The sequence below is a fragment of the Octodon degus genome, unplaced genomic scaffold (assembly GCF_000260255.1).
Source record: "Octodon degus isolate 3935 unplaced genomic scaffold, OctDeg1.0 scaffold00061, whole genome shotgun sequence".
In the NCBI taxonomy this organism is placed as follows: Eukaryota; Metazoa; Chordata; class Mammalia; order Rodentia; family Octodontidae; genus Octodon; species Octodon degus.
The window spans coordinates 11,110,081-11,124,201 of NW_004524637.1; the positions used below are offsets into that span (position 1 = coordinate 11,110,081).

General features: G+C 42.5%; 1 protein-coding gene across 9 annotated transcripts in view; it reads right to left on the reverse strand.

Moving 5' to 3' along the window:
- Fam135a (family with sequence similarity 135 member A) overlaps positions 1-14,121 on the reverse strand; it is a 113,206-nt gene that overhangs the window by 38,402 nt on the left and 60,683 nt on the right. For all 9 annotated transcript variants that reach the window (XM_023718690.1, XM_004634382.2, XM_023718692.1 and 6 more), the window contains 3 exons: positions 11,282-11,437; positions 2,127-2,200; positions 66-220 (listed from right to left, as the gene is read on the reverse strand). In XM_023718690.1, the coding sequence (XP_023574458.1) occupies positions 66-220; positions 2,127-2,200; positions 11,282-11,437 (385 nt within the window). The remainder of the gene's footprint in view (positions 1-65; positions 221-2,126; positions 2,201-11,281; positions 11,438-14,121) is intronic.

A 14,121-nucleotide genomic window follows, 5' to 3' on the forward strand; every position in this document is an offset into this window, starting at 1 on the left:
TTGTATGTGTGTTAGAACATACTGAAAATTATAGGTGTAGCTTATATATTCTAGATTATACTTACCTTCAATAACTGAATCTAAATACCTATCTTCAAAGATTATGGGCAGTGAATTGAGATCTCCATCTAGTTCACTGCACTCGATGGGCAGGGGTGGGAGAGAACTGCAGAAGGAAGTGTTCTTGATAGCGGTGCACATCTGTAGATGACTCTGAGCACTGAAAGGTTTTGTAAATCAGATTAGAATAAGAATATTGCACCCAACCCCACCTATGTCTTACCCTAACATTCCTGTCATCTTTCATCAATACATAACCTCTTTGTCAAATACATTTTTTACTTTTGTCTTTTTGAGACAGGGTTTAGCTATCTAGGATGGCCTCAAACTTGCAGCAACCTCCTAACAGCTGGGATAGGCATGTGCTACCACGTCCGGTGAAAGAATTTTTTAGTCACAGATAAAAACTAGTAAAATGAAAATCACCATTTGTTGAAAATAAAGTACTGACATAAAATCATGTTCACAAATTACTTAATTTCTACTATGTCTATCACATTTTCTTATGTTCTTTCGAGTATCCATACTTACTAAGCCTCCACATTTGCTGTGAATAATGTATGAGAAATACTAAACCCCCAAAGGCCTAATCATTATGTAATAACATTGGGGAATAAAGTACATGCGGGGCCGATGAGACAGCTCAGTGGACTACAGCGCCTGCGTAGGCAAGCTCAGGCGAAGCACTGGGACGGAGGTTCGATCCTCGGCACCACATGCAGCGCCAGCCCTGCCCCAGGGCAGGCCGACCCAAAGTCCGCCCTTCTTACTCGCCCCTCCTGCAGCTGAGGGAAAGGGCCCGCCATGCCTCAGTGTTGTCTTAGGCTGGCAAAGTTGGGACACTTGGATTCAACTCCTAGCCTTATACAAACTGTCTGTCAAGACTCAGCAAATCTCCCTAGAGTCCAGGTGTGGTGGCACACACCTGTAATCCCAGCCTTGGAGAGGCTGAAAGCGTGAGGATTGCCGTGAGTCTGAGCTATGTGGTGAAACCCTGTAACAACTATATATATATATATATATATATATATATATATCATGATTATTTTTCCTCTCCCCACTTTTCTATTGCAGCAGCCTCTTTATTGAACTTTTTGAGACAGGGTCTTGCTACATATCTCAGCCTGTTCTGGAACTCACTTTGTAGCCCAGGCTGGCCCCAAACTCACAGTAATCCTCCTGCTTCAGCCTCCCAGTGCTGGGACTAGAGGCGTGCCACCATGCCTGACCTGTAGTTTCTTTACATAACACACATGGACAAAATAGCTACTTAGAACAGGCATGTAACTTTCTAAAGCAAACTTTTAAAAACAACCCCTTTTCTTATGGAAAATTTCAAACAAATAAACAAAATAGTAGTAAAAGAACCCATGTACCTACCCCCAGTCTGGACAGCTAACACCTGCCCTTCTCATTTTACTTACCCTTCTTTAGTCCCTATGCCTACAATTGTTTGCAGATGGTTTCATTTTATTTTTATTTTATTTATTTATTTATTTTTTGCTTCAAATGCCTTCAGGGCAGGTTTGGCTGGCTTGAGTTGTGGGGATCGAACCACAGCAACCTGAGCCTGACTGCTTTGTTGAAGCAGCCACTTAAAGAACTGAGCTAAGAGGCAGGCCCCCTGCAGACGTTTTTAGAAGGACAGCTTTCATGTAATGAAAGCTAGAGCTCCTAGCTGTCTGGCCTGACGACTGCACACACAACACAGAGCGCCTCCCCCATCAGGTTCCCCACATTCCCCCAACTTCCAGTCCCACCACATGCACTATGTTCTCTGGGTACAGCAAGGAGCCTCTGTGAAACAATTCTTTTTTTTTTGGTGGAACCAGGGGTTGAACTCAGGCCCTTGTGCTTGCCAGACAAGCGCTTATTCTACTGAGCCACCTCCCTGGCCCCCAGTGAAACAATTCTTAAGGTTAAACCCCATTAGACTATAAAGTAGGTTTCTGAACTTCGAACTCTTCCAACTTCTTCTAGTTTGATCACCACCTATGGTGGCAGTATCAGCCTCTGAGATGTCACATGGAGAAGGAAAGAAAGTGACTTTAGAATAAGGTACTCACTGAAGCTCCTGATAGGCAATGGCGGCTTCTCTTGGATGTTCAAAACAAAAGAATGCCTCCGAGAACCTGCGGACCTAAAAAGTTCCAAGACTGTCTTAGTAACATGGCAGGCACATTTTAAAAATTAATCTGATGAAGAAATGCAGGGAGGGAAGCTGCCTGCACAGCCACCTGCGTGAGAATTACAATTCTCTCCCTCCTTAGTGCTGTCAATGCACCACATTTTAAATAAACTTTACTTCTATTAGCTCATGCCTGCAGCGCATACATCTCAGTTCTGTCAAATCACCCTTCCCACCTCCCCTACATCTCTTTCTCCCGTTCTTCTGCACAAGTCCTATGTGCTGGTATTCTCATTATCTATACTTTGGGTCTGCCCCATAAGAGAAGCCATGTGACATTTAACCTATGTGTCTGACTCACTTCACTCTCAGTCTCTATTGCATCCATTTTCCTGCAGACGACTCCAGTTTACTCTGCTTTATGGCACAACAGTACTCCAGTGCGTGTAAGTACTGCCTACTCCTCATCTGTCCATCTATTTATGAACAGATAGGCTGCTTTCAAGACTTAGCTGGTGGGCTCGGGTGTGAAGAATGGGGTATGCATATTATCGCTGCAGTAGACTATCTCTTAATTCTTTTGGGAACATACTAGTAGGGGAACAGGGGAGTTGAATGGAATTTCTGAGACTCTCCCTCCTGACCGCCACAGTGGTGGCATGAGTTTACAGGTCCACTCACAACTCACAGGGAGTCTCTTCCCCAGTCTCACCAGCACTTGTCACTTGATTTCTTGGTGATATTCATTCTTTCTGAAGTAAAATGGAATCTCGGTGTTGTTTTAATTTGCAGTTCTCTAGTGGCCAGAGATGTTGAACATTTTTTTCATGTATTTATTGGCTATTTGCATTTCTTCTTTTGAGAAGTATCTATTCATTTCAATGGCCCATATTTTGATTGGGTTTTTTATTTGTGGGAGGAATCTAATTACTTTGCCCTATCTCATATCTATATCTATATGATATATATATATATATATATATATATATATATATCATGATTATTTTTCCTCTCCCCACTTTACTAGATATCAGTCCTTTGTGTGAAGCATAGGTGACAATTTTCCTGTTCTGTAGGTTGTCTCTTCACTGTGTTTTCTTTGCTATCCAGAAGCATTTTAATTCGATATGGTTCCATTTGTTGATTTCCGATGTTACTTCTTACGTAACTAGGCCCTATTCAGAAAGCCCCTGCCTACGTCTATGACTTCAAGAATTTTACCTACTTTATCTTCTAGCAGATTGCTTCTGTTTTCATATTTAGATACTTGATGTATTTTGGTTTTGGTCTAGTGCCCGGTGAGAGATATGGGTCTAGATGCAGTCTTCTCACGTGGACAGCCAGTTTTCCCAGCACCCTTTACTCAAGAGGCCACCTTTTTTCTAGTGTGTTTTTAGGCCCCTTTGTCACAGATCAGATGTCTGAATGCAAAGCACTTCTGTACTGTATGAAGCAAAAGAAACAGGAGAAGTGGAAGTGAGAAACAGGCCTTAATTTGGAACCCCACTGCTCCAGGGTGGGGTTCTATGTCTTCTCTGCTGCTCCATCACCTGTATGCGGAACAGCGTCCAGCACACGAGAACGCAACAGAAGGCAGCTTGCCTCCACAAAGCTAGTTTTTCTCCCGTGAAGTGCCAGGCACTACGTCTGCCTACTACACGACTGCCTTCCTAGCACTGTAACTTTGGGCACCTGACCTGCAGGTCTCAGGTGATTCACCCTCAAGTGACACATAACATTTGTCCTACATGTGGGGCTATTATGAAGAATAAGACGATGTGCGTGACAGCCGTCTACAGTCTACAAAGGTTATATACATTACAGCTGGCATTATAGCATTCCCTACATTTCGCTCTACTGTAATTATAAATGTAAACTGTAGCCCTTCTTAAAGTATAATGTACTTCAGTACTACCTATACTTTGATGACTTTTGAATCTTCTAAAACATGCACACTGGCAAGTTACAGAAGTACTTGGTAAGTTCCTATTAAATCTAGTTCAGTATTTCTTCCATTGTATTTGTTTTAATCTTTTCATCTTTAAATATGAATAGAAAGGCTCTGTCAGTCATCAAAGCAGCTTTAAGCAATAGACTAGAGATTCAAGATACCTTTTAGGGGTTGAGGAGAAATAAATCATTTACATCACCTTGCAACACAACATTGAGGGCTACACTGCATTCTATTACACAATGTTACTCACAGTACAGTCCTCAGGCGAAAGGTAAAAGGTGAGCAGCTCGGAGCACAAGGCCTGTTATTTCTCAAGTATTTATTTGAGTCCTAAGCTCACCACTTATAAGCTGTGTTATCTTAGTTGCAGCTTTCTTTATGGTTTAAATCAGAGAATGAAAATATACATTGAGGATTCTTTCCCAGAGGGAACCATGGTGTAGGATCCTTCAGTTTTAAATGTATGATCAATTAGGAATTTATTTTACTCCTTATCAAGATCTGACCAAACAAATACATGGCTTACTAAGCTTTTTTCTCTAAGCGGATGAGCCTGATTCTAAAGCACACGCCAGCAAGGGGGCGGGGAGAGGACGCACTGAGGCAGAGGACGCAGTGCATGCCTTTACTTTCAAGAGTTATACAACTGCCAGGAACCCTCTCCAGCTCTAAGCTGGAAGAACGATGGCCTGCCTGTCAGGGATGCTGTCCCAGGATCTGTACATGGATTCCTGAGGCTGCATCTGGCCGTGGCAGCCATCGGTGCCGGCTCTTCCTTCTCTCCCTATCTCCCCTAACTCCTGCACGGCAGTCACGTCTTCACAGACTCCTGCCTATTAGCCATTATGCTGAGCATTTTATTTTCTCTGACTTAACCCACAAAGGATGCTGTGACTATGATAGCACAGCTAGCGAGCAGTGAGCCGAGACTCAAGGCCATGAGCGACGCCAGGCCTCGCGCTCTGAGCTGCTCGGTGCTTCGCCTTGCACGAGCACTGCAGTGCGAGCAGTCGTGCCTTTCTTGTACGCATTCATACGCAGTCTCTCTGTCTACATTTTCTCACAGTGATTACTATGCTAGGATGAGATGCAATGCAGACGAGTATCAACTGTACTGCGTGGCTCACTAAGGCATGACGGCCATCTGACGGCACTACAGCTCAACTTGAAGCGAAAGAAAGTCACGTATGCAAATTTAAACTTAGATATGAGGAATACACAGTGCTGACTGATATGCTTATGGAAATGAGTCTTGTTTGTACTTGAATTTTTTAAACATATCCACTTAGCAAAATCAACTATTAAAAATTTAGTGACGAGCAACAGACAAAATATTGAGCATTCAAAATGGTGCTACACACAGGTGAATGTTCCTTTATCCATGCTCTAATACATGGGTGAAATGCCAATAATAGGGCGTGTACTAAAACACAACTCTAACCTGCTTGTGCAGATTAGAATCTAATCTTGAATACAGGGTCAATTTACAGATTGATGAGATTATGATACTTTACGAATGTTTACTAAATGCTGTTCTTCATCAGTTATACTCACAGCAGGGTACCATAATGCTCTTTTATAACACTAAGCTAACTATGCTTAGAATTAGACACAATTATAACTAGTTTATATTAATTTATTTCTCATTCTTCAAGTCTTTTAAAAGAGAAAATTAAAAAGAAAAAGTGAAAAATTATGGAGGCAATCATATATAGGCAGTTAGAAGAAAGAACTTGTGAGAACTTGGTATGAAAGAAGAACCCTCTTTAAAAAAATCCTACAATAGAGCCAGACAGATAGCTCAGCAGACTAAAGCCCCTGCTTAGGCAGGCGCAGGGACTGGGGTCTGATCCCTGGCATGCCATGCCAGCTTGGCCCCCAGGGCGTGCCGAATCCCAGCGCTTGGGAGGATGAAAACATGAGGATCACTACAAGTCCTATCTGTGTAGTGAGACACTGTAGGCCCTGTACTAAATACATTAAAAAAAAAAAAAAAATCCTAGAATATCCCTACAAAAGGAATGCAAATTAAAAATTAACATAACTTGTAATGTTTTACTGTAGAATCCAATATGCCAAATTTCTATGCAGCAAAAGATGCCAATATATTAAAGTTGAGCACATTACATGAAATTTACAATGAAAATTACTATGAAAGGGCTAAATTATGTTTAGTACAGTCTACTCAAAAATGCACGAATCACACTAAAAGTTCCTACTTAAAATACTTTAAGAAGAAAAACCCTTTAAAAACGTATTATTGAAATAGTTCACTTTGGGTAGACTTAAGTTAGTGAAAATGCTGGATGTTTTGTATTTTTACACTCATACATTTTAATGCTTATAACTACAATAAAAGTGGAAGTCTGCCTAAATCCTGCCCTGCAAAACATAAAGTAAGTAATATATACAAGCAGGATGTTCTCAGAAAGAAACTACTTTATTTAGAAAGATTCCTACATATAGCTGCACTGAAAGAATATCAGGTCAAGTAGTTTCAGGGTTGATTATACCTGCGTAAGCAGGCAAACTTCCAGGTTTTGATAACATACCAGAGGTTCTTTAAGGGGAAAAATGGCAGTACAAATCATTTCTCTTCCCTTCTTCTAGGGCATAAATTCCATCCATAGTATTTTTTAAAAAGTCTTTTATTTATTTACACTGATTTGGTATAGGGTCTCGCTATACAGCTCAGACTTGCAGTAATGCACCTGTGTCAACCTCCCCAGTGCTGGGATTACAGGTGTGCGCCACTATGCCTGATTTTGGTGGCTGGCACAGTGTACCCAGGGCTATGGGGCCAGCATGATATGTGGCACTGGGGACCGAACCCAGGTCCTTGTGCTTTTTAGGCAGGCGCTCAGACCACTGAGCTATCTTGCTGGTCTACATCCACACTAACGAAAACATTTTTTGTACAATCTTTATTTTTATGTTTTTTTTTTTTTTTTTTTTTTTTTTTGTGCTACCAGGGATTGAACTCAGGACCCTGTGCTTGCCAGGCAAACATTTATTCTACTGAGCTATCTCCTCAGCCCTTACAATCTTTAAATCTCAGTATATCTAGTAAAAATTCGACAATCCACTAGCCTCCTCAATGGAAGCAATGGCTACACATTATAACCCAGGGTCCTGCTAATCTCCATGGCAGCCTTTAAGCCTAGATCTCAGGAGTGTTCTTTCCACAGTTCGATGCATCTGGCATCCAGAGGAAAGGCCAGTTTCAGTTCCCACTCTTTCTAGCACAATGGTCTTATTCACAACAGCCCAGCCCTACTAATTACACAGAGCTAGTAAGAAAAACTATCAGGCCTGGCCCTCATGCCACCATTGGTAATTTTGAAGATCCCAGAAGATTCTAGCCAACAGCCATGGTTGAAAATTTCTATTTTAACTTCCTGTTAGGCCACAGCAGAGAAATTGGCATACTGCTCTTTCCTCTAAAGACACAGAGAAACCCAGATGCTATCAAGTGCAGCGGCTGCACGTGCAGGCCCAGCTGCTTGTGAGCCAGAAGCAGGAAGACACTGGGCCTGGCGCTGAGACCGTGGGCATCACTATGAAGCCTGCCTCACAGAACCAGGACAAGCGAGCTGAGACACAGAAGACACAGAACTATAAACATGTGCAGGAGCAGCCACTGACTTTCGGTCTGTCTGCTCTTTCCTTCTGGTTAGGATGGGGCATGACTGTCAAGTCTCCTACATGCTGGACAGGAAATCCGAGCTCCAGGAAGCTCTTTACGTAACGAGAACAGGCTGCTTAGTGATTTAAAGATGATCGCGATGAATGAGCTGATGGGGCCTCTCAGCACAAACACGCAACGAGGGTTACAATAAAAAGAAAACCTAGTAAAACCAAGGAAGAGTTTTAGGCGTGCATAGTATAACAGCTGAAATAAAATTTTACTGAGATCAAAAGATTAGACATTACAAAGAAGAATTAATGAATTTGAAGACAAAGTAACAATTTACTTAGTCTGAAGAGTACAGAGAAAAACTGCTTAAGAACAAAAAATATCAAATGATCCATATTAAAGTACCAGAGGAAAAGGAAAAAGAAATGGGCAGAAAAATATCTGATGATATAAAAACTGAAAACTTCTTTCACATTGGTGAAATTATCAAGCGCCAGCTCCAAGACTCTTAGCAAATCCCACAGGGAATAAGGTCACAGCCACACTGCCGAAAGCTGAGGGAAGGGAAAACCAGCAGTGACCGCTTACATGGGATGATGAAAGTGTCTTGGAACTTGGCAGATGCTCGTAATGGCTCTCCTGCACTGGGAACACGCTAATGCTGCTGAAGACTACAAGCAAAGGTAGATAATTTGTTAGGCAGATTTTAAACATGACAAGAAAAAGATCATCCTTCCAAAACATCTGTCTAGGGAACATTCCTGAGAGACCAGCTCCTAGGACCGGCACTTCCGCCTCAGCTGCCCCGGGGTATGCCTGATTCCTAGCTAGGCCCCAGGGGCCTTTTACTCTCCCATAGCATGTTTTAAATGACTTATTTCAGAGAATAAAGGAAAGTGGTATATTTTCTTTAAATTCACCTGCAAAAGTGAATAGCAGAGCAAGCTTGTCCCACAATGAATGGCATGTTACAAGCTGGTTTTTTTTTTTTTTACAGTTCCAGGGATTGAACTCAGACCCTGACCCTTGCCAGGAAGGCGCTTAAGCCACTGAGCTACCTCCCTGGCCCTGGAACTCTTGATTTATTTTTCCTGGTTATAACTATCATCTTTCTATTTTTAACTTTAATTTTTGCTGTGCTGGAGATTACAGCCAGGATCACGGTCACAGTAGGCAAGAACTCTACTACTGAGCTATGCTTCTGGTCCCTTTATTTTTTATTTGCAGGGTCAAGGGTCTTCACACACGTATTAGTTATGTCTGTTTAAGGAGATCAGTGCGCTATTCAATGCATGTATGCAGAGAGCAGACACCAAGCAAACCCACGTCATAGCCGCCCTCTCACCCTCTACATAATCTCTATTACCTTCTGTAAACAGCTTTTTTAAAAAAACAACTTCCACATATACGAGTGAACATGTGGAGCTGTCTTTCTGTGCCTGGCTTTTTTTCTTTTTTTGTGGAACCTGGGACTGAACTCAGGCCCTTGCGCTTGCCAGGGAAGCGCTTATTCCACTGAGCCATCTCCCGGGCCCCTGTGACTGGCTTTTTTTTCTTAACGTAATATCCTCCAGTTCCCTCCACTTTGCTGCAAATTAAGTCTGAATTTTCTTGGTTTTGATATTCTACAAATGCACAGAAAACAGATGGACCGTGGAGGCATTAGGTCCCGCCACTCACCAGCCAGGAGCGGTGGCCAAGTCACTGCTCCTTCTCTGTCTCTTATTTTTTTGTTAAGTGGGAAGGGTACAGTGTCTACTTAATGGGTTTTGCGATTTAAATAAGCTAACTCTTGTAAGCTTCCTGCCTCAGCCTTCCACGCACCACACCTGGGCCGGAATTTTGGCACCAAATGAGAAGTTGAACTAAGCTTAAGTTTATTCAACTGTCTTTCCAAGCACTGACCTGCAGGTCAGCGTCTCTCTGCTTCACCGTTTGCTTTTGCATCAGTATGGAGAGAATTTATCCCAGGGGCTTACTTTGTGCTGTGGCCTGCTGCACTGCCTCTGAACAAATCATCAGACACTGCACGCACTGTGCTGCGGCACATCCGTGCCCCAGCCTGCTTCGGTTCCCTGGGCTTAGCAATGCACCCTGTGAGTACCCCCGAGCCTGGACAGTCAAGCTCCCCAGGCACTGCGGTGGGAGCCAGAATGCCCAGCTGCTGCACTCCCTTTGCTGGCTGTTGTGATGCACTTGGCGAGGGCACGGCTTGTAGTGTCCAGGGGACACAGCACATTTTAGGGTAACAGCAGTTACCTTAATCACCCATTCTTCACCGCTTTGTAAGGTAGAATGCGCACTAATGTGGCATCTTGAGTAGGGTGAGAGTCCCAGAAGCTCGACCTAGAATCTATCTTTGCCATCTTAGCTCCCCACAAATCTGATCTTTAGCTCAGCTTCCTTCATCTCAAAATTGTGCTCCGTAGCACTGACTACAGGATTCAGTTCACCTCTTGGTTTCTACTCTGCTGAAGGTGCGAGGTCCAGCTCTCGCAGAGGGGAAGACGATAGAGGGAAGATAAAAATGAAAAGAAATCTGGGGTCAGCAGGATGAGCTGCTGGGTTAGCCACTGTATTTATGTCTTAAGGTTATCTACAGAATGTGCCCAACATTTGCCCTAGGTAACGCTAAGCCTTCTCAGCTTCTCTGGGAACAGAGCAGCTTGCCAGAGCCAAGCTGATAGACAAGAGACCACACATTTTAGAGCCCCGCGAATGCAGTGAGCCCTTTGCTCAAACCGTAGGTCAAGGAAGCTGTGCATGTTGTCACATCTATTTCTTACACGATTGTTTGTTCCAGGAGCTAGTCTCCAACAGAGGGAACCTTAGCCCCTACCGAGCCCTGTGCTGTGAAGTGGCAGCAATGCAGCCAATTGGTTGGCGTGCATATGCACGGTGAGACCTAAAGGAACCCATCCTAGAGAGACAGGACGGCGACTGCTTCTGAGTGCTGCCTCTTAAGATGCTACACTAAGACTGAGCAACAATTTCTGTGTCATTCCCTCATAGGGCCACAGCAGACAGATGCTTCTAGACTCCTCCCACCCCCGCCGAGGATATTCTATTCCTGTATGAGAAGAGGAAAGGAGAGAGAATGGAAGAAGGAAAAAAGGAGGAGAGAAACTACAGCCATTTCGCCTGGCCTCCAGTTACTCATCTCCTCATGAGGCCTAACAGGGGCTATAATTTCTGTTTCTGGGTTCAAGGAACGATCTCACATCATTTCTTTTTTCATATTTTGTTTACTGCAGGCAGTTTTCCTTGCTAGCAGGGGTTGGGACGAGACATCGCTATTAACTCTGGAGGTAGACAGTGACACAACAACAAATACTGCCTTTCTGACTTAGCTTCATTAGATAAAAACCAGGCTTGCTCATGCACCTGAACCAATTCCCCATAAGTCTGTAAACATGTAGTAATAAAAGTAATTTAAAAGGGAAATTTCCAAAGATAAATATTAGTCATTAAAATGTTCTAACACCACTTTTCTTTAACTTACCCTTAAGGTATGGTGCTCCTGTGCTAATAATATTCTGAGTTCTTCATGTAGTGTTATAACTTCTAGAAACTGCCCCCATAAAGCCATCAAAAGTGAGCAAAGTTGTGCAAGATTCATATTTATAAGTTCTGCCAGTTCATCAGGATTTTCTGTTTTCTGAAATGACAACAAAACAAAAACAAAAAGCTGCTTTCTGAGACTTACTATATTATTCTTAAATATGTTATTACGAAAATTAACACAAAGGCAAATTTATGACTTAAAAAAGACGTGAGTACATACATGAACATGGACAGAGGTGGGCTAACTGACCAAGGACTCCCTGCCTGAGAGTTACAGGAACAGTTTTCAGCAATTCAATCTATATTTAATGTCTGATTCCTTATTACTAAAATAATGCCCACTAAAATTAACCTAAATTAGATATTAGAATTCTAGAGGATGAGCAACTTCCAACATCAAAACATCATAGTGAGAATTTTAAACATAACATATAAATCATTATGGAAGTTATAAATATTTTGAAAAATAATAAAACCTTTGCATTTTACTGCCATTTGACCACTGGAAAGGAGCCAGAGGCCACACAGAGCCAGCTCTGGTGAAGGAGGACACGCTGGAATGTCTCTAGTTAACACAGATTTCTGTAATTGCTTCTGCTCATCATCAATGTGGCCAGCCACAACAGCTGAAGACACAAAAGAGGATTTCCAGGGCCACTTAAGAAAGTGGCAGAAAAATTTAAAGAAAGAATAAGAAAGAAGGAAAGAAAGAACGAACAAATGAATGAACAAAAGAAAGGAAGGAAGGAAGGGAGGAAGGGAAGAAGGGAGGGAGGGAGGGAGGGAGAGAGAGAGAGAGAGAGAGAGAGAGAGAGAGAGAGAGACAAGAGCAAGGGGATGCGTGTGGGCCAGGCACGTGGTGCTTGAGGAGAGTAATGGCAATGCGTTCTACACTGCAGTCAGTTTTTTAATTTAAACACTGCAGTTTTTATCATGGCGCCTATGTGTGTACGCATGTATGTGTGTATAATACAGCCAAGTACTTGAAACATTTTTTTCTGATTATTTATTCACTCATTTTTGTGGTGCTGGGAATCAAACTCAGGGCTTCATGCATGCTAGGCAAGATCTCTATCTTGTCGCTACATAGCCTCAGCTCTAAAAAACACACTTGGCAATAGTAAATATTTATACACTCTTTTTACTACACTCTTTCTATTTAAATATTTAATAATATAATTGTTATGGTTTGTGTCTAGTTGTCCCCCCAAAGCCTCATGCAGTCATGGGGTGAGGACTTCTAGAATTTGTGTTAACTCATGATCCACTGGAATTATGTGTGATCCAAGGCTGGGATTATGGGTTTTAGTACAGCTGGGATTACCCATAGGTGTGAGTACTTCCCCTACCTTGGGGCAGGCAATTTGCATTACAACGTAAGGTGGGAAGAGAAGCCAGCTGCTTGAGCTGCTGCTACTTCTCCCTTGTTCTTGCTCTTTACCGCCGCCATGAAAGGTTGCTTTCTGCTCTGTGCTGCTCTGCGATGGACCCAGCTGAGTATAGACTGAACCCTCCAGTAACTGTGAGCTAAATAAACCTTTCCTTCCTTCATTTTGAGTGTCGGGTATTTGTCCCAGCAACGAGAGAAGAGTAACTAAGACAATAATAAATATTTTCAAATAATTATTAAATATTTTAAAAACATTTGCAGAAGGTATGTATTACATATAATACTGCTTTCAGTTTACAATTTCTTCTTTTTGAAATCTGCAATTCAGCAGGCTTTTCTTTCCTTCTCTGAATCACACTTCCATTTATCTTAACTCAATACAAAACACAAGTTAAGCAGTACTGGTAAGAAGTAAAAGGATTATGATTACCTACGAATCACTTTTGCGACTTTAGCTACTGATACACAGCAGTAACTCAAACATTTACTAAGCTAATAAATAGGTGAATGAGGAACTATAAGCTTTAGTGAAGAAAACAGCCCTGAGAAATCTGAGGTGAACTCAGAAAAAAACTTGCAAATGCCAGAATTTGCGAGGTAAGCTAACAGGGTCCCCACATGATGAATATGTTATTTTTTATTTTATGTACTTGTTATAGGGTCTACAGGTCTCACTACACAGATCAGACTCGTAGTGATCCTCCTGTGTTCAGCCTCCCAATCACTGGGATTACAGGCACACGCCACCACCATCATGCCTAGTCTCTGTTGTTGTCTCAGCGCGCCCCAGGGGTGGGACCGGCACAGCAAGCCTGGGACTGAACCCCGGGCCCTGCATCTGCTTACACAGGCGCTTTAATCTGCTGAGGTATCTGGCCGGCCACATATTTAGGCTCTTGTTTTCACTACTGTTTTAAATCTTCATACGGGTTTCTGGTAATTTCTTGGCACAGACTGAGAAGAGATACTCACTTCGGCTCTGCATACATAATGCCAAGTGAGAATCTGAACCTCAATACATCACAAGGAACACCATTATTTGCAAAAGGAATCACAGCTAATATGTAGGTTAAAAATGGTGTCAGAATACTTAAACTTTCATTTTCTTCACAACTGACAAGACAGTATTTTTCATATATTATCCTTGTTTGGTAGTTGGGTGTCTAACCTGAATTAGTATGAAAAACAATGATTACTTTTTGTGTTGTTTTTGGTAGTGGGAACCAAACTCAAGAGCTCATGCTCGGGGCTGGAGAGATGGCTCAGTGGTCTAAAGCACCTACTTGAAACAAGCTTGGCAAAGCACAGGGACCGCGGTTCGATCCCCAGCACCACATGCCAGCCAGCCCCGCCCCCTGGTGGGCTGAGCTGGCCACACACACACACAA